At 39.8% G+C, this 24,900-nt stretch overlaps 1 protein-coding gene across 1 annotated transcript in view; it reads right to left on the bottom strand.

The window, feature by feature from the left end:
* The window catches only part of SUSD4 (sushi domain containing 4), a 59,854-nt gene that overhangs the window by 21,411 nt on the left and 13,543 nt on the right, over nt 1-24,900 (bottom strand). Inside the window, exon 2 of the mRNA XM_015857237.2 lies at nt 3,768-3,980. Coding sequence (XP_015712723.1) covers nt 3,768-3,980 — 213 coding nt within the window. The remainder of the gene's footprint in view (nt 1-3,767; nt 3,981-24,900) is intronic.

The raw sequence follows: 24,900 nt of genomic DNA, 5'->3' as shown, positions 1-24,900 counted from the left end.
TACACATGGCTTCAGCAAATCATGCTCTCACATGTCAAAGAAGGATATTTTTTAGCATGTAAGATTTGTTAAACTCAATAGTCCAAGTGTTTTAGTTTGTATGCAAACAATGCAGTGGAACATTGAATCACAGAATGATAGAATGGTTTGGGCTGGAAGAGACCTTTAAGCCCCTTCAGTTCCAATCCCCTGTCATGGGCAAGGCTGCCGCCTACCAGCTCAGGCTGCCCAGGGCCCCATTCAGCCTGGCCTCAAGCATCACTCAGAGTTGTTCCTTCCAGCCCACAAGGGAGGAGGGCCACCCTCTCTCCTTACAGCAACACCTATAGTGTTAAAGCAACTCAACTGGAGGGGTATGGAAATAGTCACGAAGAACACGCCATGTGAGGGAACAACTCATCTGCATACTATCCTCTTAAAAACAAAGATCTAAGATCCAAATTATCTTTCAGTAGTATTGAATCTATACTAATGTGCTAGTAGAATCATTCTGAAGATGGAAAGCATGAGATTTCAGTGCATATCAAAGGCCTTCTCCTTGCTGCCTTTGCTTGTATTCCAACAGCACCCAGTGGCTTTTCCCAAGATTAGCAACCATCATACCAAACACAGGCTACATGCATGATGAGGTGTGTGTGACCAGGCTTAAGAATTAAACACTGTGCAAGAGTATTAAAAGATGGAGATTAAAAAAAGAAAGTCTTTGGTCATCTCACAGATCCAGGGACAAAGGCTAAGAGAAATGAGCGCTAAATGTCATACAAGGAAATTGTGGCCAAACAGTTTGAGCCCATTACATTTACTGCCTGTTTATCATCCCTGCCACTGGGAGAATGAGGCACTGAGCACATCTCAAAGGCATCTGCCTTCAGGAGCACTGGGAGAGCAGGACACAGTTCTCAGCTTAGTTGTTATCCCCACACAGACTGTAAATTTAGATTCAATCTCATAGGAAAGAGGCAGCATTTGTTACAAGTAGGGCAACAGTCTCGGCAGCCACATTATCACAGTGGGAGAAGATTAGATTAAAGTGTGAACAACACGACATATTGCTCTTAAACAGTAAATACAAAATTCCTACCTTAGAGCTTTGGCATTTATGTGCATAACTGTATTAGAACTGATGGAAGTTACACTCACAACAGGCCATAGATCAACATGAGAGCATAACTCTAAACAAGCTGATTCTTGACAGTGCATTTACTGGCGCCTAGTCATGCAACTTTATTCTTGCACTGACACTTAAAATCACCTGCCACTTCACAAAAATGACAGTTATAAAACCCAATTAACTGGGTGAAGAGCATTCTTAAGATTGTTTACATTCTGAAACAAGTTTCCTTTTTTCCTTTTGTAAATACCATTAACTTCTGATTAGAGGTTATTCTAGCAAGCATAAAGACAATAGTACTTCATAGCATATAGGTACAAAATCATATGCAACTACACTTAGCTGAATCCAAACTCATGAAATTAACTTAAAAATCAGCTGCAAGTTACTGAACATTTTTACTGTTCGAGCTCAGATGGCAGTGTCTGATCTTTACAAGTACAGTATAACAGCAAAGGCATGGAGAGTATACCCCAGTAGCCATGGCAATCAGCCTCTGCTTTAACCGGGTGAATGTCATATAAAGCTTGTTTCACCCTGTGATAAGTTAATGACACATGTTAAAACATTAACTTCCTACTTCAGCAACAGTCCTTACAAATTTCAAACGCCGTTATGGAATTTCTGCAATGAAGACTTCTACCTACATCATAGATAAATCATGGGTCAATCACAGAATGGCCTAGGTTGGAAAGGACCCTAAATCCCCTAAAGCCCCATCCTCAGCCATGGGCAGGGCTGCCCCCCAGCTCAGGCTGCCCAGGGCCCCATCCAACCTGGCCTGGAGCAGCTCCAGGAATGGGGCACCACAGCTTCTCTGGGCAGCCTGTTCCCACAAACACTGTTTAAACTCCTCCTTGACTGCTCTGCTCCTGTGCTCCCCACCTCCCCATCGTGCTCCTTCCTCATGATTCTGGTCCTGGTACACACAAGAACCACTCTGAAAAGCACTTTAATAAATGGGTTGGTCCCATGATTGCCAATGAGCCTTTGTTTAGCATTTCTTCTGAATCAATAGTTATATTATGCATGGGAAAGAAGAATTTTTATTTTTTTTTTTAACTAAACCCTAGAATTGTTTTAAAAATACCTGAGGGTAGCACCATTAATCAGGAAAGCACTTATATGCTTGCCTCACTAAATCCTATATCAGGGTCCTACTCTTCAGTCTAAATAATCAAAAGTATTTTTCTGTATGCTTAATTTTCAGAATAGAACTTTAAGAGGACTAATCACATAATTACAGCTACGCTCAAGTTTAAGTGCTTTGCTTGATCGGAGCAGTGGCTTGCAACCGTTTTAAATTGTTCTGTGCTGAAAAGTAATGATTATCTCCTAAGCGCCTGTTGTCACATCATCCATCACGTCCTTATCTTCCAATTTCTTTTTTTTTTTTAATAAAAGAACACTTGGAGGAAAATTTTATCACAGTGATATTACTGGCAGCTCTGCCATTGAAGGCACTGTGATCTGAAACTTCTTTCACAGATTTCCATAGATTTGGACTGTTGGAGCTGGGAAGAGGTGCCACTATAGCACTTCATATTCAATAATACAGGTCAATGCTTATTTTAATAATGTGGATGATACAGGTGCTATTTCAAAATTTCTATTATGGTAACTCCATCACTATTTTTTTTTGTGGTCTGTAAAAAGATTGTACTGCATGACACAGTGTTGAACACCAATATCTAAACACATCAGTGCCTTGATGCTCTTCTTCTTTCAACAGCCTGATTGTATCTGTAGCTAAATGGCTTGAGGACATAATTATCAACAGGGATGCATGTTATTAGTGAGGCTGATAACTCAAGTGTTTTGGCCTCATGCTGCACTGATTATGACAGCACCAAATAATTCCATGACTCGTGTCAGCGTTTCATCCTATCTACATATGTACTTGAGGTCTAGGCATCAAAGTTCCTCAGCAAACACCACCTGATAAAATGACCATCACCCCCTTTCTTCCCATCAAGTTGATTTCTCTCAGCTATGACCTACAAATTTCTTCAAACTTGCATATAATTTCAACATTGGAAATCAAGTAAAATCTGTTAGTTAAAACCAAATGCAAATTCAAAAATGCACGACAATAAAAATAAGTTGTTTTATGCATAATAGCCTGACTTATCTCAAAGTAAACTTCTACAGTGACTTTAAATTTTTGCATTTCATGCATATTTGATTTTCTTACTTGAACCATGCACATGCCATAAAATACAATTGTTTAATACTCCTGATTAGCAGGAACAGTGGCAATGGAAGTTAATTATATTTTCCTAGTAAGATATTACAGAAAGAAGTATTAAATAGGCAGTTTTAACAAATAGCTATAAACAGTTTACTGATAACAGAGATTGGTTTCTTCTTTCTCTCTGCATCAATTTGTAACTGAGTAAGATATTACTTTTTTTTTTCTTCAGAATCCTTTATGTCCCTTTCAACACATAGGCACACACACAGAACCTCTCACAGTACAAACTTAACAGAGGAATGGTGATCATGGATGGGAAACTCTGGTATGTACCATCTAAGATCCATTAAAATGGACTCCAGACTCCAGCTTGTGTCTAAGCACAAACCACAACAAGGACAAGGTACACATACAAATGAGAAGCGCTAACACTGGTGAACTGCTTTAAGAAAACTGACTTACCTTCTTGTAGGCACACAGGTTTATCACTTGGTTTCCAGCTAAGGGAGCCATTAAAGTGTCTCACACAAAGTTTTTTTGAAGTACCATTAAGCCTGTATCCTTCTTGGCAATGAAACCGGACTACCACGCTTTCAAAGAAAACACCTGCACTGGGTGTCTTGTATCCATGTTCAGGAGCTCCAGGGTCCGCACAAGCATGGAGGTCATCAAACCCTATGTCAGACAAAGATACAATCAAATTGTGTTCATTCAGTCCTCATGCAGCTATAATCACACCTTGTCTAGGCTTCCCCATTGGTTGCTCTCCATACAGGCCTTACATCTTCCATTAATGTTCATTATCAATTATATGTGGGTACTGGGTGCTCCAGACTAGGGAAAGGACCAGCCTCCAACCACAGAACAAATACAGGGCAGACAGAAATATTTCTGTCTGGTTAACTATACATAGTTAACTATGGAAGAAGCAAGAGCAAGAACATTCCTCAACAGCTGACCTATACAAAAATTAAGCACTGACTCAATCTACCCATGGGGATAGCACAGTAATGTATCTGTAATTACTCTTGGGGACTATTGGGTTCTACAGGCCTTGTACAGTTACTGGAAAGAATAATAATATGCCAGAAGCAGAGTGGAAGAGGGAATAAAGAAAAGGGCATGAAGCCTATCACGCTTTTAAACAGAAGACAAGCTGCCAGGCACAGCGAGATTTTGAGTTGTACAGGACATCCACCAAAGGAATAAAAGACACTCTAATGCTGGAGATGTGTGTTTTCCCTATGAATCTGGCTTGGTGGCCCTACTAAACTCTTAAAACACTTTTATGAGAGTGTTGTATTACAGCATTCATGGCAGAAGGGATTTTGTAGAGCCATTTATATCCATAAAACTAACTGTAAAATAACAAACAAAAAGCCAACAGATGCAATCATTAAATGCCTGTTTATCACTTAATCAAACCTATTTCAACATCATTTGCATAAAGTGAGGTTTTTGGAGCTTGTTTTTTTTACTGCAAACTAGCAATGGTTTAGCACAGTACTGAACAAGTACTGCATACTGAAAGAGCAAAAGAATTTTGCAGGAGAAACAGCAGGGGGGCAATTAATGCTGGTGGGAGAGGTGCTTGGAGAACTCATAAATCATCACATTCTGCCTTTAAAGTTCTGATTTTAAAATAATAGCATTGGAAAGCCTCAGCTACTTCCTTTGTTATAAGCACAAAGGGCCTCCATCGTACAGTCAGGGAGAATTAAGGTATTACAGCAGAAGACTTTTCAAAACAGATTTGTTTCCCAAACCACTGAAAGGCTCAGAAGAGCCACCAGAAGGTCTGACACTTTCCTGATTCCATCCCATGGGTCAAGGTCACTGTACTGAACTTTCCCAGCAGGCTACCATTTTCAGAAGGTGAAGTGAAAGCAGGATGGCCAGAACCCAGCATCAATGCCCACATCCACGCAGCCACCCCCGACCTCCAGCCTCTGCAATGCTCACATACCAATGGCACTTCAATTAAGGAGATGCCACTGGCATTTCCTCTCTTTGCACTGCAATATTGCACACTAAGTATTTCAACAGCTTATTTAGCTGAGAGTTAAGTCTCAGTGTTTTCCACTTTATGTTTGAAGCTTCTGGCACAGTGTTCAAGAACAGCAATGCTAGAACATTCCTGAGAGCTGTGGTGTACCAATTGACCTCAGTAACATCAGAGCTGGACCCTTTACATGACAATAATTTCTATATAGTATAACCTTATTAAGGTCAATCCTACGCTGTCAAAAATGAGTGAACACATATCTGATGTGCAGCTTGGTATAGTAAGTATTTTTGTCTTGTCATCTTTGGTTTCTTTCTGTTATCAAAGCTATGTTTTTACAAGCAGCTACTCAAAATTGTGATACAGTACTTTATTTAACGGAAGGAGCAATATCATGTCATGGACTGGACATCTTTTGCTTTGGTCATTTTAGAACCTGAATAAATCAGACAAAAAGTGTTTTCAGCCAGAGACGTAAGATAAATCTTGTGAAAGAACCATAAAAATCTCATAAATGGGAAAGCCATGGTTACAGCAGAAAAGTGTTATCTAGCAGGAAAGAGTATATCAAATAAGTTTTAAAATAAGTTAGAATGACAATGAATTCTATTTCTTTACAAACCCTTTAGTGAGTCACCGGGGATGAAAAGAATGAAATTTCACTTTGTCTCCTATACTGTTTTCATAGTTAGAAAAAGTGAAAAAAGGGATTATCAGCGTCTGCTAGTAAAAACTGTGCAGAACACCTATCAGTTAAAGCAGTCAATTTTCATAGTATCTTCAACAGCAAAAATTTAGTAAGACCTGCAGCCATCTTCATAATCAGCACTGTGTCGCTAGCACCAATTTTATGGGATGATATTGTATGGCATTAAATCCCTTAGTTAGAATAATCTAATTAGAAGACTTTCTGTATCATGGCACCTTTAAGAAACTCTGCTTAAAGTACAGCAAGCAATAACACTTTCTGATGAGGCTCAGGAGCATGCAAATTCATCATTGCCATTACATGCAGCTGGTACAGAATGTACTTCAGTTGTGGTATTTATTGTATTTTTACTGCTGGACCATCACGAGGCCATCAGAAAGTGACAATTCTTTTAACCTGGATTGAGTGGAGGTATTTTATATGGGTTTTTAATTTACCTTATATACTTGGTGGTGTTGTTGGTCAGATAAAAATTATAGCAAATGAATCAGAAGACCGAAAAATAAGCAGTGCTTTCCTTGGGGTGTAAAACAGTTACAGTCCATCCGAATGGAGTGTATTACTGGAATCCTGAACTGTACGTTCTCTCACATACAACAGTTCATCTTGTCTCTGGATGAAACGCCTGAAATATCAGAAGGCTGTTATCTGAAAAATGCCAGAAGTTCCCAAATCCTGTTCAGTTCTGAATTAAAGTAACAACTCCTCACACTACTGGATAGACTGCTCAATCTGCAAATTCATACAGTGTGTTCTCACATCAGCTTGGAGTCTTGATAAAATATTCCGATCAGAGGTTCAACATGAGTGTCTCCATTAACAGACTATTCCTTTGGAAAACAGACTTTAATGAAGTCTGTAAACTGGCAAATTGCTCATTGACAAATATAGCCATTCCCATTCCCGATGCCAGGGTAATACAGACACACTTCACCACATTTGTATGTCTGTGAGCAGTTTTCTCTGTCTGAAGTGAGCTGCAAAGACAGCCACACTCCACTGCTAGAAGAGTGCTCCCAGCAGAAGTCAAGTGGACAGAAAGGCAAGGGGTAAATTATGCATCTGCAGTCACATGTAGCCACAGCTGAATTTCAGATATGCCTGAAATAAAGCAGGGGGAAGAATCCTTCCATTTATTTGCATTTCCCAGAATCTTTTTCTCAGTTTCCACCTTTGTCTTCCTCATTTCCCTCTCCCCTCATCGCCACATCTTACTGCATCCTGTAAATTCATGCTGCTGCTGAGGTGATTTCCAATCGAGATCAGATGCATTTCTGTGCCTCCAAAGCTGCTGTACAGCAATTCACTGACAAACTGCTGATGTTGTTACCTCAGAAACAGTTGCTCTTGCACTAGAGAGACATCACCCTCATTTCAGTCTGTTACATATGCACAGTGAAGGAAGAGTGATATAAAATGTGTAATAATATTAAAGATATGGCCTGCTTTCTGTATTTGTCTTCAGCTGTGACAGTATGATGGAGACAGGCTTCTCATGCACCAATACCTGGACCTGGGCTCCCTCCATCACCAAATTCTATTTCAGATGCAGCAGGGGGATTCTGAGGCTTTGCAGACTGTGTCAGGACCAGGCTGCCTACATGCACATTTTGTAAGGAGCCTGCAAACACGGCTAAAGTGGGTTATCTTAGGCCAGCTCACAGTAAAAAGCCTTATTAGGATGAAGGCAGAAAGGCCACAAGTGCAAAAGCACTGAGGGCTTCCTCGTCTCATACAAAGGAAAAGTCATTTTCATCCCTTTAACAGTTTCTGCCTGTCTCTGTGAAAGCCACACAGGCACAGCGTTTTGTGCCTTTGGCTGTTTATGCTTCCTTGTGGATGGTGATGTTAATTGAGCTATCCACATACCACTGTAACAAGGAAAGGAAGGATGTGCTCAGAGTAGCATCTAGCCTTGCAAGTGAAATGAAATTATAAACCTGTAATTTCATTAGTGAAATGCCTGCGAAAATCTAAACTCTCTTTAATCCCATAAGGGTCACTAATGCTTAAGCTTCCCTGAGGCTTCAGCTGCCTCAGAAAACCTGCCCTGTTTAAGATGTGAATCACAGCCTCACTGACTGTCCTTGCAGAAAGCTCCCAACCTCAGCATAGTTGGATATCCCTTCTCACTTGGCTGAGCCTTATCCAGCGCAGCACAACAAGCTGCTGGAAGAGAGGGAGATGTTCAAATTACCGAGGAGAAACAGAACAGGGGTGGGTACTGGGCATAAGCCACAAGTTATACCTATACAATCAAGAAAATCATTAGGCTCCATTCTTCCTCAAATAAACCAGGAGTGCGACCAGAAAAATAAAACCAGTCACTGTGTAACACACGTCACAGACACCAAAACATCTGTGTGCAACAACAGAGAACGTGCAAGCTGTGCAAGCAGCAACTAGTTCCAAGAGAGGCAACCCACCATCAAAAAGGCTGAAAGGCTGCCTCACTCACAATGACTCACTATTCTTATTATTCCACTTAATGTCATCTCCTCCTCCAACCCTGTGTTCTTCAACCAGCTTCAAACTGACTCACCACCCAACCCCTGCACCCTCTAAGACCAGAGGAGGTCCCGGTGCTCCCACATGTACCTCACCCAAGGAGCTTTGCACATCATGCTGATGTCTGTGCCCCCACTTGGTAATGCTTGCTTTACGTCAAGAGGACACTGTGGATGTGCCATCCTAATGAGGATGGCAGCCTGCAGCCATTCCTTGCACAGTCCTATTAGAGGAACAGCTGAAAAGGAGTAGCGGTTCAGAGATGCTCCCAAGAGCCATGGTCAACCTCAAAATCCCTTCTCAGGCATGACATGTCCTTGGGCACTCCAGTGCTAAATCAAACTGGCATATCCCTGGAAAGCCTCACGACTGCTGTTCCCTAGACAGAAGGCACGGGAAATGGAAGGCAAGGAGATAGAGCCAGGACAAACCAGGGCTTGAGAGGTTTTCCAGGAGTCACACCAGAGCTGCTTCTGGCCAGACACCCACCAGTAGGAAAGGGGAAGGATCTGCATCCAAATGTCAGGCTCAAGCCACTGCATCAATGACAGCAGATGCCATAACAGCATCGTTATTTCAGGGGCCATGCCTCCAATTAGGCATTCCAATTACACTTCAGAACTCAGGGATGACAGCACACTGCAGCTGGTGCCTACCAGTATAGGGCAGCAGGGAACAAGCTGACTTTTATATTGATGGAGGTGATGACAATTTATAGTTTTGTATGTGAAACCTGATACAGGATCTGTCCCTTTGTTACTTGCACATGAAGCTAATACAAGTGGAAAAAAAAAAAGAAAAAAAAAAAAGCACACTTAAAATTGCTGGAAAAGGAAGAAGATGTAGAATGAAATTGGCAAAGCACTTTAGTAAACCTCAAAGAAACACTAAAAATGTGTTAGTTTCTTCTTGAAAATGAGTTTCTTCTTATTAATACCTTAAACGGCACAGGCCTGCCCCTTTAATCATATCTACTCCTTAAAATTAATACCGCTATGTCATCTTTGTAAATAAGAATTTCATTTATAATGCAGGAAGCATTTGTTGATTCCAGCCCTTTGTAGTCTCACAACTCTGGCTGCATAATTTATGAATCCATACGAAATGTCACATGCAACTCCGTGATCCTCTGAACCTAGCATCACTTAAATAACACAGAATAAAGCAGAAGTTAGATCAGCCCGTGGTTCTACTGACAGAGCTGAGCACTTCCCACCATAGTTTATTTTGGTTACAGAGAGTCATCATTGCTCTCCTGGTGTGTGTCAGGGTGAATAAGAGCCAACTTATCACAGAAGGAAGACCACAGCATCCTATACTATTATACTGGCATTTAGCTCTGGAAGAATTTAGAATGGTGGCACGTGCATGCTCAGGCCCAACCTGAGGCCTGTCCTGCTCAAGCATTAAGCAGAAATAAGTGAAAATCTGAAACCAGGGCCTGCTTAACTTTCTGCAGATATAAAGTAAATTATCTTCTTCTCTTCTATTCATACAGTTAGTTCAGTTTAATGATTGCTTCTATTCAAGCTGCAGTCTCTAGCAGGACTTCAAAAAGGATGAAACTGGATTTTTCTTTTCTATGCTGTGAAAAAGAAGCAGGTGAAAATGAGCAACTCCTGCCAGTTCAGTTCCTTTGTGTTTTCTTCTTTTCTTTTTACTGATAATACTTCAGGTTTCTAACTGGATTTTAAATACAGAATTTGCTTACATACACTTATTTTTGTCAATGTTTACCACATAGATTAATCTTAACTCCTTCAAAGTGGTTTTTCGTCCGAATGCTATTTCCACGCTTTTTATCTGAATTCTGAACAACTCTCAATTGTGGCTTCAGACAAACACACTTTGAAGTGGATGATGAGTTTTCTAAACAATCTGATTAAAAATCAATCAATCAAATCAAAATCTTTTACCATAATAAAACCAAGGATGCAGTAAATGCACTTTAAGTTCTACCTCTCCTTCGACAAACAAGCACATATCTAACACATCCTCCCATTCAGCTTAAGGAACTATAATAAAGGTTACACTTGCCAACACATGTTTGTTTCCTAGTGACCCAGAAGAACCATCATAAGGAATTAAATAAGTAAAAATTAAACATATGACACATGAACATATTGCTCAGACCAAGATTTCCTTTCTACTGATCCAAATGTATAGGCAAGCTCATTATTTTGATTTAAATCAACCAACCCCACTTGTATTTTGTTCCTCACACATAACGCTTTATATATTATGAGTCTAACGATTTCATTAGAGTTGCAATATTGTCAATGTGGGAATCCAGCCTTAGGTCACTGAACAGGATTAATAACAGCACAGAAAGCTACTAATAAAAAGTGCCAAATAAAATAAAGCAATACACCTATAATTTTAAGAATGTTATTGGCCAGGGGTATTTTTCAGTATCTATAGGCTCTGTCATTTATCAGTTCCCTATGTTTTGTAGTCTAGGGAAAATTAATTACCTTTACCAAGAGTTGGTTTAAACATTTTTAGTCTAGACGTGCATCGCCTTAGGAAATATAGCAAAACAAACAAACAAACAAACCCAGCAACATAACAAATGAATCATGAGTTACTACAGTAATATTTCTCATAGGCCAACAGCATATAACATTATTCATCATTGCAAATCTGAAGTAATGAAATTACACCTACAACATCCAGTAGAGAACCATCATTCTGGGGGCTGATATTTACTCTTTAATCAGTTACAGACTTCCCTACATAGTGTCACATGTTTACTGCACACAGTAGTATGGTAATTCAACATTTTTTTTGCATTTCAGCTGTGTAATAGAAATTGATTTTATACTTTCCCCCTAAGAACAAGCAGAATTGCATATAGAGACAATCAGGATTAATATGTGAATATTATAATTATTGTAACTTTATTATAAAGTGCACAGTAGAGAAAACTGGGAGACATGGGATTTTAAAAGCTGGTACATACTCAATGCACAAGAGCAGGCAGACAGTAACTCCAGCTCTTGCACTTGATTCTTTATCATAAGTCCTCTGATGCTTCTGTATACTCTGACAGCTCTTATGCCTTACAGTGCTTTATTCTGCATGCACCTATCCATGAAACTGTGACCTTTCCTCTTAGATGTGAACTGCATCACAGTCATCCATGCCTTATTTGCATCTTCCTCTTCTTTTGAATGTGCACTATTTGAGAACAATCTGAAAGACTACAACACTGCAGAGTTCATCTGCTTGGCTTCTGACAAGGGCTTAACAATGAACCAATAAACAGGCAAGAAGTGGATGCATTGCTTGCTGCCTAATTATTTGGTAAGCCATGGTTTTGCCGGCCCACTTGGTATCTTACAAGCGAGGACTGCCATGTTCCCTTTCAACTTTGTTCCAGATCACACAGTAAAACACTTCTACTTGAATAGGCTTTCTACTCAGATAATATCCATGGGAAAAAAATACACTGACAGATTTTGGCCCCAGTATGGACTAAAGGAGAACTTCTGATTTATAAGTTGAAAAGTGACTTTATGTGCCTATATTTTGCTAGTGCTGCCAGCATTAGGCACCAGTTTTAGTTTGTTGTTTGCCTTCACAAGAATAATAGCAAGATTGCTTTTTATTTTGACAGAACAAGACAAAACCACCAAACTGTATAGAAAAGAAGACACAGAGATAATGAAGCACTGTCATCATCGTGAAACAGTTGTTACTTATAATTATTCATTTTAAGTGCCCTCTCCTGTGAGTTATTCTGTCCATAGTGCAAAGACTGGAAAAAAAAAAAATCAGAGGCAGGCAGATGATGCAGAATCATATTTATTCCTTCCCTTTTGACTCAGAATCATATTCACTTCATTCAGTTCAATAAGGTTTGCCCTGAGACCCCTCTTCATCAGACTGAACCAGCCCAGTTCCCTCAGCTGCTCACCATAATACCTGTACTCCAGACCCTTCACACCTTTGCTGTCTTTCTTTGTAAACACAGTTATTAGTAATAACTACATAACTGCAATTAGGAATAATTATTCAACTTCAATAATTATTATTATTCTACAGTTCCCTAGATGTCTCTTTTCCACATACAATTTTCCAGGCCTTCTCCATAGGGGGCCTTCTAAATTGTTTCAGTGACAAACGTGAAAGGCACATTCTCAATATTTGTGGCAAGGTTTTTAAGATGAAAATCTTACAAATCTTTAGTGTGCAAAGAACCCTCTGGTCCAATATTTCCCCTTTCAACACAATCTGCTTCCTCTCTTGCCATTTTCTTATCAGTTGTGCAGTTCTCCTATTAATCCAAATCTTCACATAGAGTTTCCCTGGTGGCAGTTTACTAAAGTCAAGACAGACACTATCTGCTGCATTTTCCCCGCCTGAGAAACCAGCTTTCGCCTCAAGAGATTAATAGATTAATCTGACACAACCTTTCTTTAGCACATCTATGCTTTATTTTGTTCTTAATGTACCTGCAAGATTTTTAATTTCTTTAATTTCTAAAGTGTGGTGAATTGTTCAGCTGGAGAGAACCAAGTTCTCTTTTCACAATCTCCCAGATTACAGAGATTTCCAATTTTGTTTTCCTCTGTGCGTAATACAGATACTATCTTAGGGCACTGCTGGAAGTCGCCCACTTTCAGCTATGCATATGACAACGAACTCATGCAGAACAGGAGGAAGCTGAGGACAGAAGAGAAACTGGAGGAGGAACAGCAGGAGAGACTCAGTAAAGGCACAGTGATAAGATGTAGTGACATACAAAGATATGTTTGCCTGGTAACCAGCTGGCAGCGGTTTGCATGGTGCTACCACTAAGAGAGAAGAGAGAAGGACGAGAATGAGCAGTTTTAGGAGGGTTCCCAATAAGCTAAACACGGAGCTGGAGAGGAACAGGAAGGTAAAGAACCCTCAGCCACAGACAGTGGAGCAAAGAGGAAGAGCAGCACACTGAGACAAGGTCTTCAATACCAAGAAGAAACTGATGGAGTCAGACCAATTTTGGAGTCTATTAATGCACCAGGAGAGCCTCTCAAGAGTTAACAGCCCATTCTTTTGGAACAGAAAAACCTGATGTTTCCTTCTGTTGTTCTGTCTTCTTGTTTTGTTTTGTTTTTCTGCTGACACCTCCAAAAACTACAATGTACTCTGCATTGACAACAGTGAAGTTGAAGCTGTCAGATGAAATCTAATGCCCTTTATATAATACACACAATCTGCTGGCAGGCACTTGAAAGACTGGGACTTTACAGCATTCCTGTGAATGCATATTAGGTAATGCTGAGATATCTGATGCTCAAAATATTTACATAAAAGCCAATCTGAAAATCACACACACTGGTTAAATTTAAAGAATACAGGCATATGCTCTTCAGAAAGTAATCACATCCCTCCCAATCATGAAAACAGATTCTCATCATTTTGAAGGACTACAGGAAGAGGAAGCTGTTACTTAATATTTTATGGTGCTATAAATTGACTAGCTGGGAGCTAGGAAAGGTCTGGAACTAGCAAAGAGATTGTTCTTCCTTCTTATTCAAGGTATAAGAGTTTTAACCACACATACAATGAATTTAGTTAGAAGTTATATTCCTTCATAGATTCGAGGATTTCTGAAGTTCCTCTTTCCCCTGACGATTAAATGGCTCTTTGCAGAGCAACAGCTGCAGCAAACCTAGTCAAAATAACAAGCATGCAGTACACAGATCCATACATACATGCTCTGCTAGAAACAGGCAGCATACTCAGATTCATAAGCATGCCAGTCCCCTAGGATATCATAATTGTGTTTGTTCTTTTAATAACTTTAGGCTCCAGTGATCAGAATAAAAACTCTAAGCTGAAGTTAATGCTTCATCCTTAGTTCACCCCACTACCCTGAATTATGTAGTAAGCGGACTTAAATGCAGGAGTCCAGCTCCCTCCTTACACCATAGACTTCAGCCACACATGATGGGTTGCTTGATTGTATTCAGGAATTTTCTTTTCAAAGCTTACATTGTTCTTACAAAGTATTTGGCTCAGTCATTTCTTTTTATAATACCACAGATTTCCAAGTCTGCCTTCCAGTGTCAGATGAATTGCAGTCTTTACTAATACAAGCAACATACCAGGATTCTGGACTTGCATAAACAGTTATTTGGACATTTATGTTCTTCCTAATTATGATGTGTACACATCTCTAACCTTTTTCCGCAGCCCAAAATACAGAGATAGTTAAACAGCTTATTAAGAAAGCATGGTCTTTCAGTATCTACTTTGGCTACAGCACGTCAATACCGATCCTGTGATAATAAATCATTTCTTAATTCTCTTATCAGCCTTCAAATCACTGTATAACCAAGACAGGCATGTATATTACCAATTTACATGAGGGGCACTCAGTAAAACAGAGTCAGGTCAAAAACAGCACAGGCTAATAATGTGGTGGTGAACAGAAAGCCTAGTTTCCATTCAGCCAGCACCCTGTCCAACATGATGACCATATTAAGGTTAAATGAGCAGAACTTGCCTACAAATACTGTTACCTTCATTTCTGGCCACCTTTATAAAGAAGAAAAAAATATATATTTTTTTCTATCTGACACTATTCTGAGCCTCATTTGAGAGTAGAAGTGAACTGCTTTAGGAAGTTAATATTAATATCATTTGTTCAGGCCTTATTGGGTTAGGCAAGCCTTGCTCTATTCTGTACAATATCTGTACATGGATACCTTTTGTTGCCAATAATTCAGAACAGCTTCATTTCAAAACTCTCAACTTATCTGTTGACGAAGCACACTGATGCAGTCCCAGTCCCAGTTTCTTGACCATTCCTTGCTGTCTTCCAAAATTCTCCCTTAAAATCTCCTTTCTTTCTTGCCATTCTACTTAATAGGACTCATCCACTACAAATCGGCATTCAATGCATGGTATCATAATTGACTTTCTGGAGCTGCTAACACCTCCACTCTTAATACAAACCTTACAAGGACCCTGAGGGCACTGGTAGACCTTAATGGCACTGATTAACCTCACCTGGGACACCTGCCCATACCCTCTGCCCATGAACCAGGGGATCCAAAAGTCTCAGCCCTGCGCACCCAGACCATCCTTGGGCTACACTATTAGGTGTTCCTGTCTCTGATCTCATCTTCCTGGGCCCCATGTCATAACCCCATCTCCTGCTGCCTTGACTGGGTGCCTTGGGTTGCATCTGAGTGGTTGATAAGCACCATCACCAGCACCCAGCTCTGCCCCCCTGGAGCCAGGGGGACTCTTTGGGACTGTATTGGTAAAGAAATGGTTATGGTGGGGTCACCCTCAGCTCCTGGCTCCTCTTCTGTGGAAAGCCCCACTCCCTCTGCTTCCTGCCACTAGCCAGGACACACACGTCCTCAGTTCCCTTCACTGCTTTCCCTTCCTTTTTCTGTGCAAAGTCCAAGTTCCTCATCCTGTCCTCCCTATTCCCAGTTCTTTCTGTGCTCTACCTTTCTTCTGCATTCTCCCCAAGATATGCTTTAAGATGCCTTGCTTTTTCTTAGGCTTAAATTTATCTTTCTACGCGACCTACCCACCCTCCATTTCTCCCCATACATCACACTGTCTTTTAAAGCCCCTCTCAAAGCCCCACTTACATCATTTATTCTTTCTGGGTGCCAGACCCAGCTGCTTTCCCTTTGAGGGTTTTTATCTATGAGGCCTTTGAGTTTAGGTTGTAAAATCCAATGACAAGAAAACATCTTTCCACACTTGGTGGTCTCTTACATCATCTGCCCTATCTGTGGCCTGAAATTTTTCAGCTTTTAATTAATTTTCTGCATTTCGTCACAGTCACTTTCTGGAATTTCTTCGCTTGCTATTAATTTTCCATGAATACACTGCTGTACCTACAAACAGAGAGGCTGCCATTGATGTGATCTGCCTTACTGTCAAGATTATAAATACCTGTTCCTGGTACAAAAAGTACCACTCTGCTGCTGATTCTTGACTCGAGCCATTTCACAGCCCACATGCTGCTCACCAAAGGCACATCAATCACCACATGTCAGACAGAAATGACCTCCACAACCACCCACAGTAGTTAGCAGTTCTCACACTGAGACAGTGCTGCATGGTGTGAATTATACACCTTGACCTAGTGCTCTTTGCCACACACACGGCATGCCTATCCTCCATGCATTTAGACCTACTGTTCTCTTAAAACACAGCACCTTGTGTGCTGTCAGCATCATCTAGAAACTTGCTGCTGGACAAAATTATATGGAGTTGTTACATCACAATGTCTGCTTAAGACTAAGATTAAAATAAAAATTAAGGCATAGCCCAGATATTCCTCAGCTACAAGGATATGGACAACTGTCATCTACTATCCTTCGTTAAAATGGCCTGAGGAGCAACCTGAATGCTTTGTTGTGTTCGAATTAGGCCTGACTATGTGAGCACAATTGCATACCTGTGTGCTGCTCAGAAAGGAGCTATGGGCATATCCTGCACACCACATGCATGTATTCACACCCATAAATATGTACTCTAGGCTTTAGCTTTAATGTACATCTTAAAACTCAGCATGTTTCCCATTTCATATATATGATTACCCATACCATACACCACTTGCACAATACAAAAGCCTAATTGAAAATGGAGTGAAGATGGAGGTCAAAGGATTGTATCCCATGGAAAAACTGAGGGAATGCTGATATACCTTAAAGCTTCTGTAAGCACAGATTGCTTGAAACACTGCAGTTTTCTCTTAGGCAGCAAGGGATGCTGCCTCAGCTCTGTCAGCTGCTCTGCAAGGTATGGAAGAATTACAAGTAGAGATACACCAAGTTGGGATGAATGCATCATATATTTGGAACTCATTTAAACAGTAATCAGGCAAACTCTGTCTAACAGGCAAAAATCCCATCTTGTTACAGTTACTTTTGAAATATAGCACGCTCAAATGAGGGAGGAAATTGTTTTAGTGGGATTTATAACAGTAATGAAGAGTTACATTCTTTTTGTAATGACATTGTGTGATACATTTTCTCTTCTGGGAGTCAGCTTCCAAAGTATTTTAATCTATCTCAAGATTCAGCAAAACTGTGAAATCCTCATGAGTACCAGGCCTGTACATAACTCAGGTAATAGCCTTCAATTACCTCTCCATTTTGGTTTTATTTACATAGTAGATACAAGACTTGTTGAAACTCGTACCGAGCAGCGAGCCATCAAAAGAGATTTTTCCCTAATTCACAACTGTGTTCTTTGGGGATAGATGAGGGTAGAGGGGGAATCATAGAATTACCAAGGTTGAAAAAGACTTTGAAGATCATCTAGTCCAACCATCCACCTACCACCAATATTGCCCACTAACCACATCCCACTAACCCAGTGCCACATCCCCATGGTTCAAATATCTCTAGGGACAGCAACTCCATAACCTCCCTGGGCAGCCTGTGCTACTGCATCACCTCTCTGTCTGAGAAGAGATTTCTCCTAATATCCAACCTGAACCCCCCACCTGGTGCAACCTGAGGGCTATTACCTCTTATCCTTTCATAGAGCAGCAGACTGCGAGGACCCAAAGGAATACAGCATTTTAACTAAAACCTTCTGAGAATCTATTCATAGCCTACAAAAATAGATGGACAACACAAGTATAAACAGCACTTTTTAAGCAGTGCTTAAAACCAGCCCCTGCTTTGGCACACAGCAGAGATGCCAGGCCTGCCTCTCACACCACCATATTTTACATATGATCTGAAAGCTCAGGGAAAAAACATACAACAGATGAAGCAAATGGGAACTGAGAGATGCATTTTTGAAAGCAACATCATTATTTAAAGAAAAAAAAAATCTGCACATTACACTATTTTTATTTTTTAAAGAAAAGTCAAAGCTTACAGACTTTTTCCACACCAGGTGAGATAACAGCTCTTATTCTTTAAATAGTCAAAAAGGGGGGCTATGTTTTCAAACAGTAGATCTCGTGTTCTGCTCCTACGTGAAATTACTACTCAGTAGCAGTGGTAAATGAAATATTGTAAAGTAAGGCTCATATTCTGCTGAAAATTCTTCAGCTATCCCTGCAAGAAATTACCTTTCTCCTCTTCCATGTAAAACTGCATTGCTGCTCTTGCACGACTGATGTGTTCTTGGTTTTGCTTCTTTAGTTTTGGAACGCTAGTCTTATTTAAGTTAATGTAACCACCAGAGGGAGCCTCTGATAAATTTATAAATAATAAAGAGCTATTGAAAGTGACAGAGAAATTAATGAAAATAATTATAGCTGAGAAATGGAGTTCCAAGAAGCAGCAGTCTTGCCTCAAGACCAAATTCTATTTCAGTGAAAGGTTTTGTAAAAAGATGGAATTTATGGTATAACTTGCTCCCTTGAAAATGGAAAGCATGCAAAGGAAGGACAAGAATAAGACTGTGATAAGAGCACCTTTGATTAACAGTTGCCTCATCAAAAAATGCACTAAACCTTCCATCTCAGCGAGTAGCTACAAGCAATTTAGATTACTCACATGAGCCAGCCTTTTAACACTGGATATTAATACAGAAATACACTGAGGTAGTAAAATGCTATCAAATTTTCAATATCTAGATACAAAGCATTCAGCAGATTTTGCAAAAGAAAACATACAGCCTGTTTCCTATGCACGGAGCTTCTGTGTATACAGGTTTTATATGCATCATGGCTTCCTTGCCAAACAGATGGATGAAAGCAGAGTTCTTCAAAGAACAGAGTAGAGCTTTCTCAGACCTCTCAACATCTTGCACAATCTCCCTCAAGCTCCCTAGACAGCTGACCTTCAAAATGTCATTAAAAATATGAAATATTAAAAGTACACTACGAGGAAGCAGCATCTGTGTTTTATACCCTAGTCCTTCCATGGCTCTTCAGAAGAAATCTGCCTTAAAGCATATATTGCTCAGAGGATGAAAGAGGATATAGTATGTTTGTGTCTGGTAACTTCCACAGTGCATTTATTGAAATATTCATCACTTGTTCTAGTCTCTGTACTACTTCTGAATTGCTTATGCCGTTTTTGAGAAGATGCTTGCCATATAAAGACTTTGCATGTCATTATTCTTAACTATCATCCTTCTAACCAAGAAATCTTGCCAGAGGGGCTTTACTTCACAATCATAATAACTTCGGTTTTAGATTACTTAGGGTGGAACTGGGATGTTTTCCATTCTGTTCCTACTAAAGAAGGAAAATGTTGTTAAGCAAATACGAGGCTGTTTTGCTAGATGATGTGTGGTACATACCATACTTTCTCAAGATGCTTCTCTTATATGCTAGGGGACTTCAGTTCTTACCCATATGCAAAGTAAATACCCTACTGGAACCCATACTGGTAACAATGATTATTTGTATTATTGCTTTTGTTCCCCTTATCTGAAATAACTCCTCATAGTAGAGTTAAAGAGGGTTAAAGTAGGTGATTGCTCTGAGAAAGAACACAAGTATCCATAATGAGCTTAGACATAAGCAGGCTGGAAGAATGGCCTGATGAGCAATGCTGACTTCAGCTTTTTTGTAACCCGAGGGAGTGTACAATCCAATGTCCTTTCAACTTCCTCCAGCATGTCATTTACTTTAAGAAAGCAAACTGATGCTTTCTTTCATGCAGCTCTGTTCTGACCAACACTCCCCTGGGCAAAAAGGCAAGCATTAAGTATCTGCAAACCCTGACGCACTGAACACTGGCATTTGATCCAATCTTGTCAGACAAACTGCCAATAAAGCACATCTCTAGTACTCAGGCCTCGCACCTGGGCAAGTTATGTCCCTGCTCCAAAAACCCATAATACAGCAACACGTCAAATTACTTACTGTGAAAAGTAACTTAATTGGGCACAATTATATATTTTGTAAATCTTGTTCTAACATTTCCAGGAATCCTAAGCTACAAAGGCAGAAAGAAACCAAGCATAGAAAATTTCAGCCTAACAGTTGTCATGTTACAGGGCACTGAAAACAAGGATTCCTAATGAAGCAGCTTTAGCTACAGATGTCACCACCAACTCCATCTTCCCTAACGCACCTCAGTCCCTCTCATCTACACAGCTGCTCATCGCACCTAAGATAATCACTGTTATATAATCAGCTCCAGCACTTGATATAAAAGTTGATGTCATGGTGATTTTGAAAAACAACATTTCTATTAACGTGCTACCTCCAGCTCTCCCACTTGGATGACTGCAGACTGTCTCCCAGGATGTCCCAATTCCTCCCTGCAGAGGTTTTTCATGTATCTTAATAATAATTCATAACATTTCTACAGCACCTTTTACTTTCACTCCCACTGACATATTCAGCTGTGACTTTTAGAGCAGCACTAATATTGCTGAAGTTATGATTGCCTTCAGTATGCACTAAGGCAATATTTGCAGGGAAAAGAAATATATTTTGCTGGAGTAATTAAGATTGTTATTTAAAATGGACCACCTCACAGGCATGCAAGACCTTCTTCATGAACCCTGCTTCATTGTCCTTACTACAATTTTGCACTGGAAAATACTCATTTAATGGCATCCTGGCCAAATATTTGATTGCGAATATGACCTAACAAGGTTTCTGGAGTTGAAAGTTTGGAAAGATTTTATATTTAGAACCAGAAGCAAAATGTAATCAAAGTAGAAGTGTATTTCCAAAAGCCCTTCTTCTCTCCCTCTCAGCACTACTATCTTCACTGATCTCTTTTCTCTTTTGATATATATAAAAATAAGTGTGTAACTATTTAAATTTTATGCAGAAAATTAAAAGGTGAATAAATACATGTCAGAACAAAGAAGACACTGTAGATCAATCTAATGCAGCAGCAATAAAGAAGAAAATGAGATAAAGTCACTTTGCAGACCTTTTCTTAGCACTTATTTTTCCTACTGTCAGCAATCACGTGCCTGACATACATTAGCCTACTCCCAGTCATATAAAGGAAAAGCCAAAATACAGTGAATAAACAACAGTGAACAAGGTCTAAAAAGCATAAATCAAATTTTCCATTTGGCATGGATATAAAAAGCTAAAAACTGAAATATCAATATGCTCAGCAGAGGAAGACATACAGATTTCTTCCACGGTCCCAGCAGCAGCTCCCCGTCTCCACACACCTAACTTCTACTGCCAAGCATAGTTCAGTTTCTCATCCCTAACTGGCATCTCTGCTGGCTCTGTGAAAGGTCACGAGGATGGAAAGCGTGATGCAGGAGCCTGAGCAAATGAAAAATCCATTTCACATTTGCGAGGTCCTTTAATACCTACTTAGATGGCAGAAATCTTTTGTCACTGTTGAACTAAGGTCACTGAATCAGGAGCTTAAAATATAACCATATTTTTATCTCTCTGTCCAGATTCAAGGTCTCAAGGCCATCATGGCTTTTTATGTAAGCAACCAAGACATGCCTCCAACAGAGCAGTCATCTTATTCCTACGCAACCAAAACGTGGTTGCTGAGTGTTCAGGACCAGATATAAGCAGAAATGTCTCAGAAACGTATATATGCCTATGAAATCAGTTATTTTGCATCACAATTCTTAAAACCATTCACTTTACTTCCCCGTTGCCTGCATTTGAGAGACATTCGATCTGATCTGTGCAACGGAGATGTACATCTAGGATCAACTGTCAAACAGCTAACTGTAATAGCCAGCATATTCCAATAAAAGCCAGTTCATATGACCTTCTGCATCTTTGTTTTACCAAGGCCAGAAACACTCCTGCTAAGCCATCTGTTTCTGTTATAAAAGCAACAACACAAGGACACTGAAGAACGTGAGCTGTGCCTTAACAGTTTGGTCCTACTTGCGCCAAGGCAGCATACGGTCACGTTGTGTTTCATAAAGAAAATAATGCAACAAACCACTCCTAATTTCAGCTGAGAATAGTAGCCAGACTGTGTTAAAACACCTCAGTCAGTCATAATAGCAATAACACTGATGATAAGAGAAATAACAGACCACAGTATCAGGCCATACTTACGTCTCTATAGCTTTTTATTTTCTAACAGTCACTCCATTACTTACATTGCACTATAGGGCTTTAACTCTGTACTGAAAGTGTTGCTAAATTGTTTCATCTTGATCAAGCACTATATATTTGTTCTGGAATAAAGTTATAACACATGTGAAAAGGGAGAGGAAAGGTAGATTACATGCTGACATAAATAAATATTTCCTAGGAGCTATTTTCAGGCTGGGATCATTCAGTCTCTTGAATTTGAGCAAAACAGTCCACATGAGGACTATACCTACAAATCCTGATGTATAAACCTGAAAAATTCAAATAGAAGGCCTTTGATTTTCAGCTGCTTCTTTATGTTAGGAACACACTGCAGCCTCACATCCAGCTTGCCTTGAGTCCATGTCCTTTGGACACGAGCTGCACATCACAAGTGGAGTGGGTAGAAGATCCACACTTAAATAAACACAGTTTCTTGATTTAAGAAGTCACTGCATCCGGCAAACACTAGAGCACATACTGGCATGAAGAGCTGAATAATAAGCAGGTAGAATACAGTATTTCACTCCAGACCAGAAGCATATCACACAGAAACCCCACAAGCTTAAATCTGTAGCAGTGTTATTTAACCAATACTAAATAACTGCAATTGGGCTGTTAAACTTGACGTTTGGAGCATGATACATTAATGGTCAAACAAGAGGTAAAGCCAACCATACTTGCCTATTTGGAAACCCTTTTGCCTTAGTTCACCCATCTTGTAGCTCAGGTGGCATTATCCATCTATAATATCATATATATATGAACAACCTGTATAACGTGCAGGCACTGTAGAACATTTACTGACAAATCATCGCACTTAGTAGTTCCCTGGCTGTAGTTGGCTCATTATGCAAGCTGAACTTTACATTTAAATACGGTGTGTGCACACAGCATGTATCTTGGTATTTGCTTTGTTTTTTTTTATACATGTTGTTAAGGGAAAAGTGTTCTGCCATACAAACCGAAGGTGCTAAACACAATAAGCTACTGTCAGTCTTAAAACACAAACTAATTTTTTATAACTGCTGTGTTGCATAAATAGATACTTGGAGTCTGTTTAGAAGCTGATTATTTATGTAGCACTTTATAATACACTCTTCAGCAACAGCACTATTTTCATGCAAATTTGTACTGAATGTATTATTAAAATACACGCCTTTTGTCTAATATTCAGATGCGAATGGTTCAGTAGTGCTACTCTGATCAACATCAGTATTGTAAATAAAATGAGCCCCATTCAGCTGTGTTACAAATACAGAGCTGTAAGAATATTTTGTAATTAATATTCCCTGTATTTCCAGAACACTGAGCAGATGATATCTTGGTAAAGATATTTCAGTACAGTGGCCAGAAGTCACTTCCCACTGATGGTGCCATAAGGTGCTTTGGGGTTGGATCTGGTTTCCTAAGATAGCACGAAACCACAGATTTCACCTACATTTACTACAAACTTGGGGAGATCACTGGTGAAAATGAAGCCCTTTGGTTAAACCTGTTGTGCAGTTATACAGTCAATAAGCAAACAGAGGTTAAACTGATGCTCCATATGAAAGATTATTGTGATAGAAAGATAATCTATGATAAATGGGAAATGCTCACCGATGTTGAAGGTTCACAGTAAACTCCATACAGCAGTGACTTCCAGAGAAAGAGATCCTGCCTTAGTGGCAGTCAGCCATTAAATGAGATCTGGGAGAGGTACAGCCAGGCTCCACTCCTTTTGGTAGCACAGCTGAATTGCCTTCACCTGTGCTCCTGCAGCTGACTCATTGCTTGCCTCAGGTGGTCAATCAGAGATTCAGGCTGTGATCAACAGTTCCCCATACACCTGTGTTCTCCAGCACTTTCTTTTTATGTTAATAACATTTGGTAGGTGGACAGTTGGACTAGATGATCATAGAAGTCTTTTCCAACCTTAATGACCACAGGATGTTACCTCATTTGTTAGGGCTCAGCCTTAGGCAAACCTTTTACACTGAATGAGAATATTAATACTTATGGGAGGAACTCTGGGACCTAAATGAAACCCAAGTCATCAGTTTCCAAATAAACTGCAGACCTGGTGCAGTTTTCAGAGACAGCAAGAGTCTCTTATGCTAAGTTTTATAAATTACAGTATGAGGTACAGCAGAAAAAAAATTCTCATGTTAGGTATCAGTCTACTACAAGTCCTAAAGCTGGCATTGAGGCAAAAAAAAACACCTGAATAATGTACTAGATATTATATTTTAAAATATTTTCAATGTCAACATTGTATGGCTGGAAGTATACAGCCAAAAGAAAAAAACTGAAAATTGAATTCTTCTGTTCACTCAGTTCTGATGCTTTGCTTCTGATGCAGCCAAGCATAATGGTCTTTACATTCAGAAAGTACAGCAGAGAGGCCACAGCAGCAGCCCTGTGT

The sequence above is a fragment of the Coturnix japonica genome, chromosome 3 (genome assembly GCF_001577835.2).
Source record: "Coturnix japonica isolate 7356 chromosome 3, Coturnix japonica 2.1, whole genome shotgun sequence".
NCBI classification, from domain to species: Eukaryota; Metazoa; Chordata; class Aves; order Galliformes; family Phasianidae; genus Coturnix; species Coturnix japonica.
Note: the sequence above shows the minus strand (reverse complement) of the source record. Positions and strands in the feature narration are given on the sequence as shown.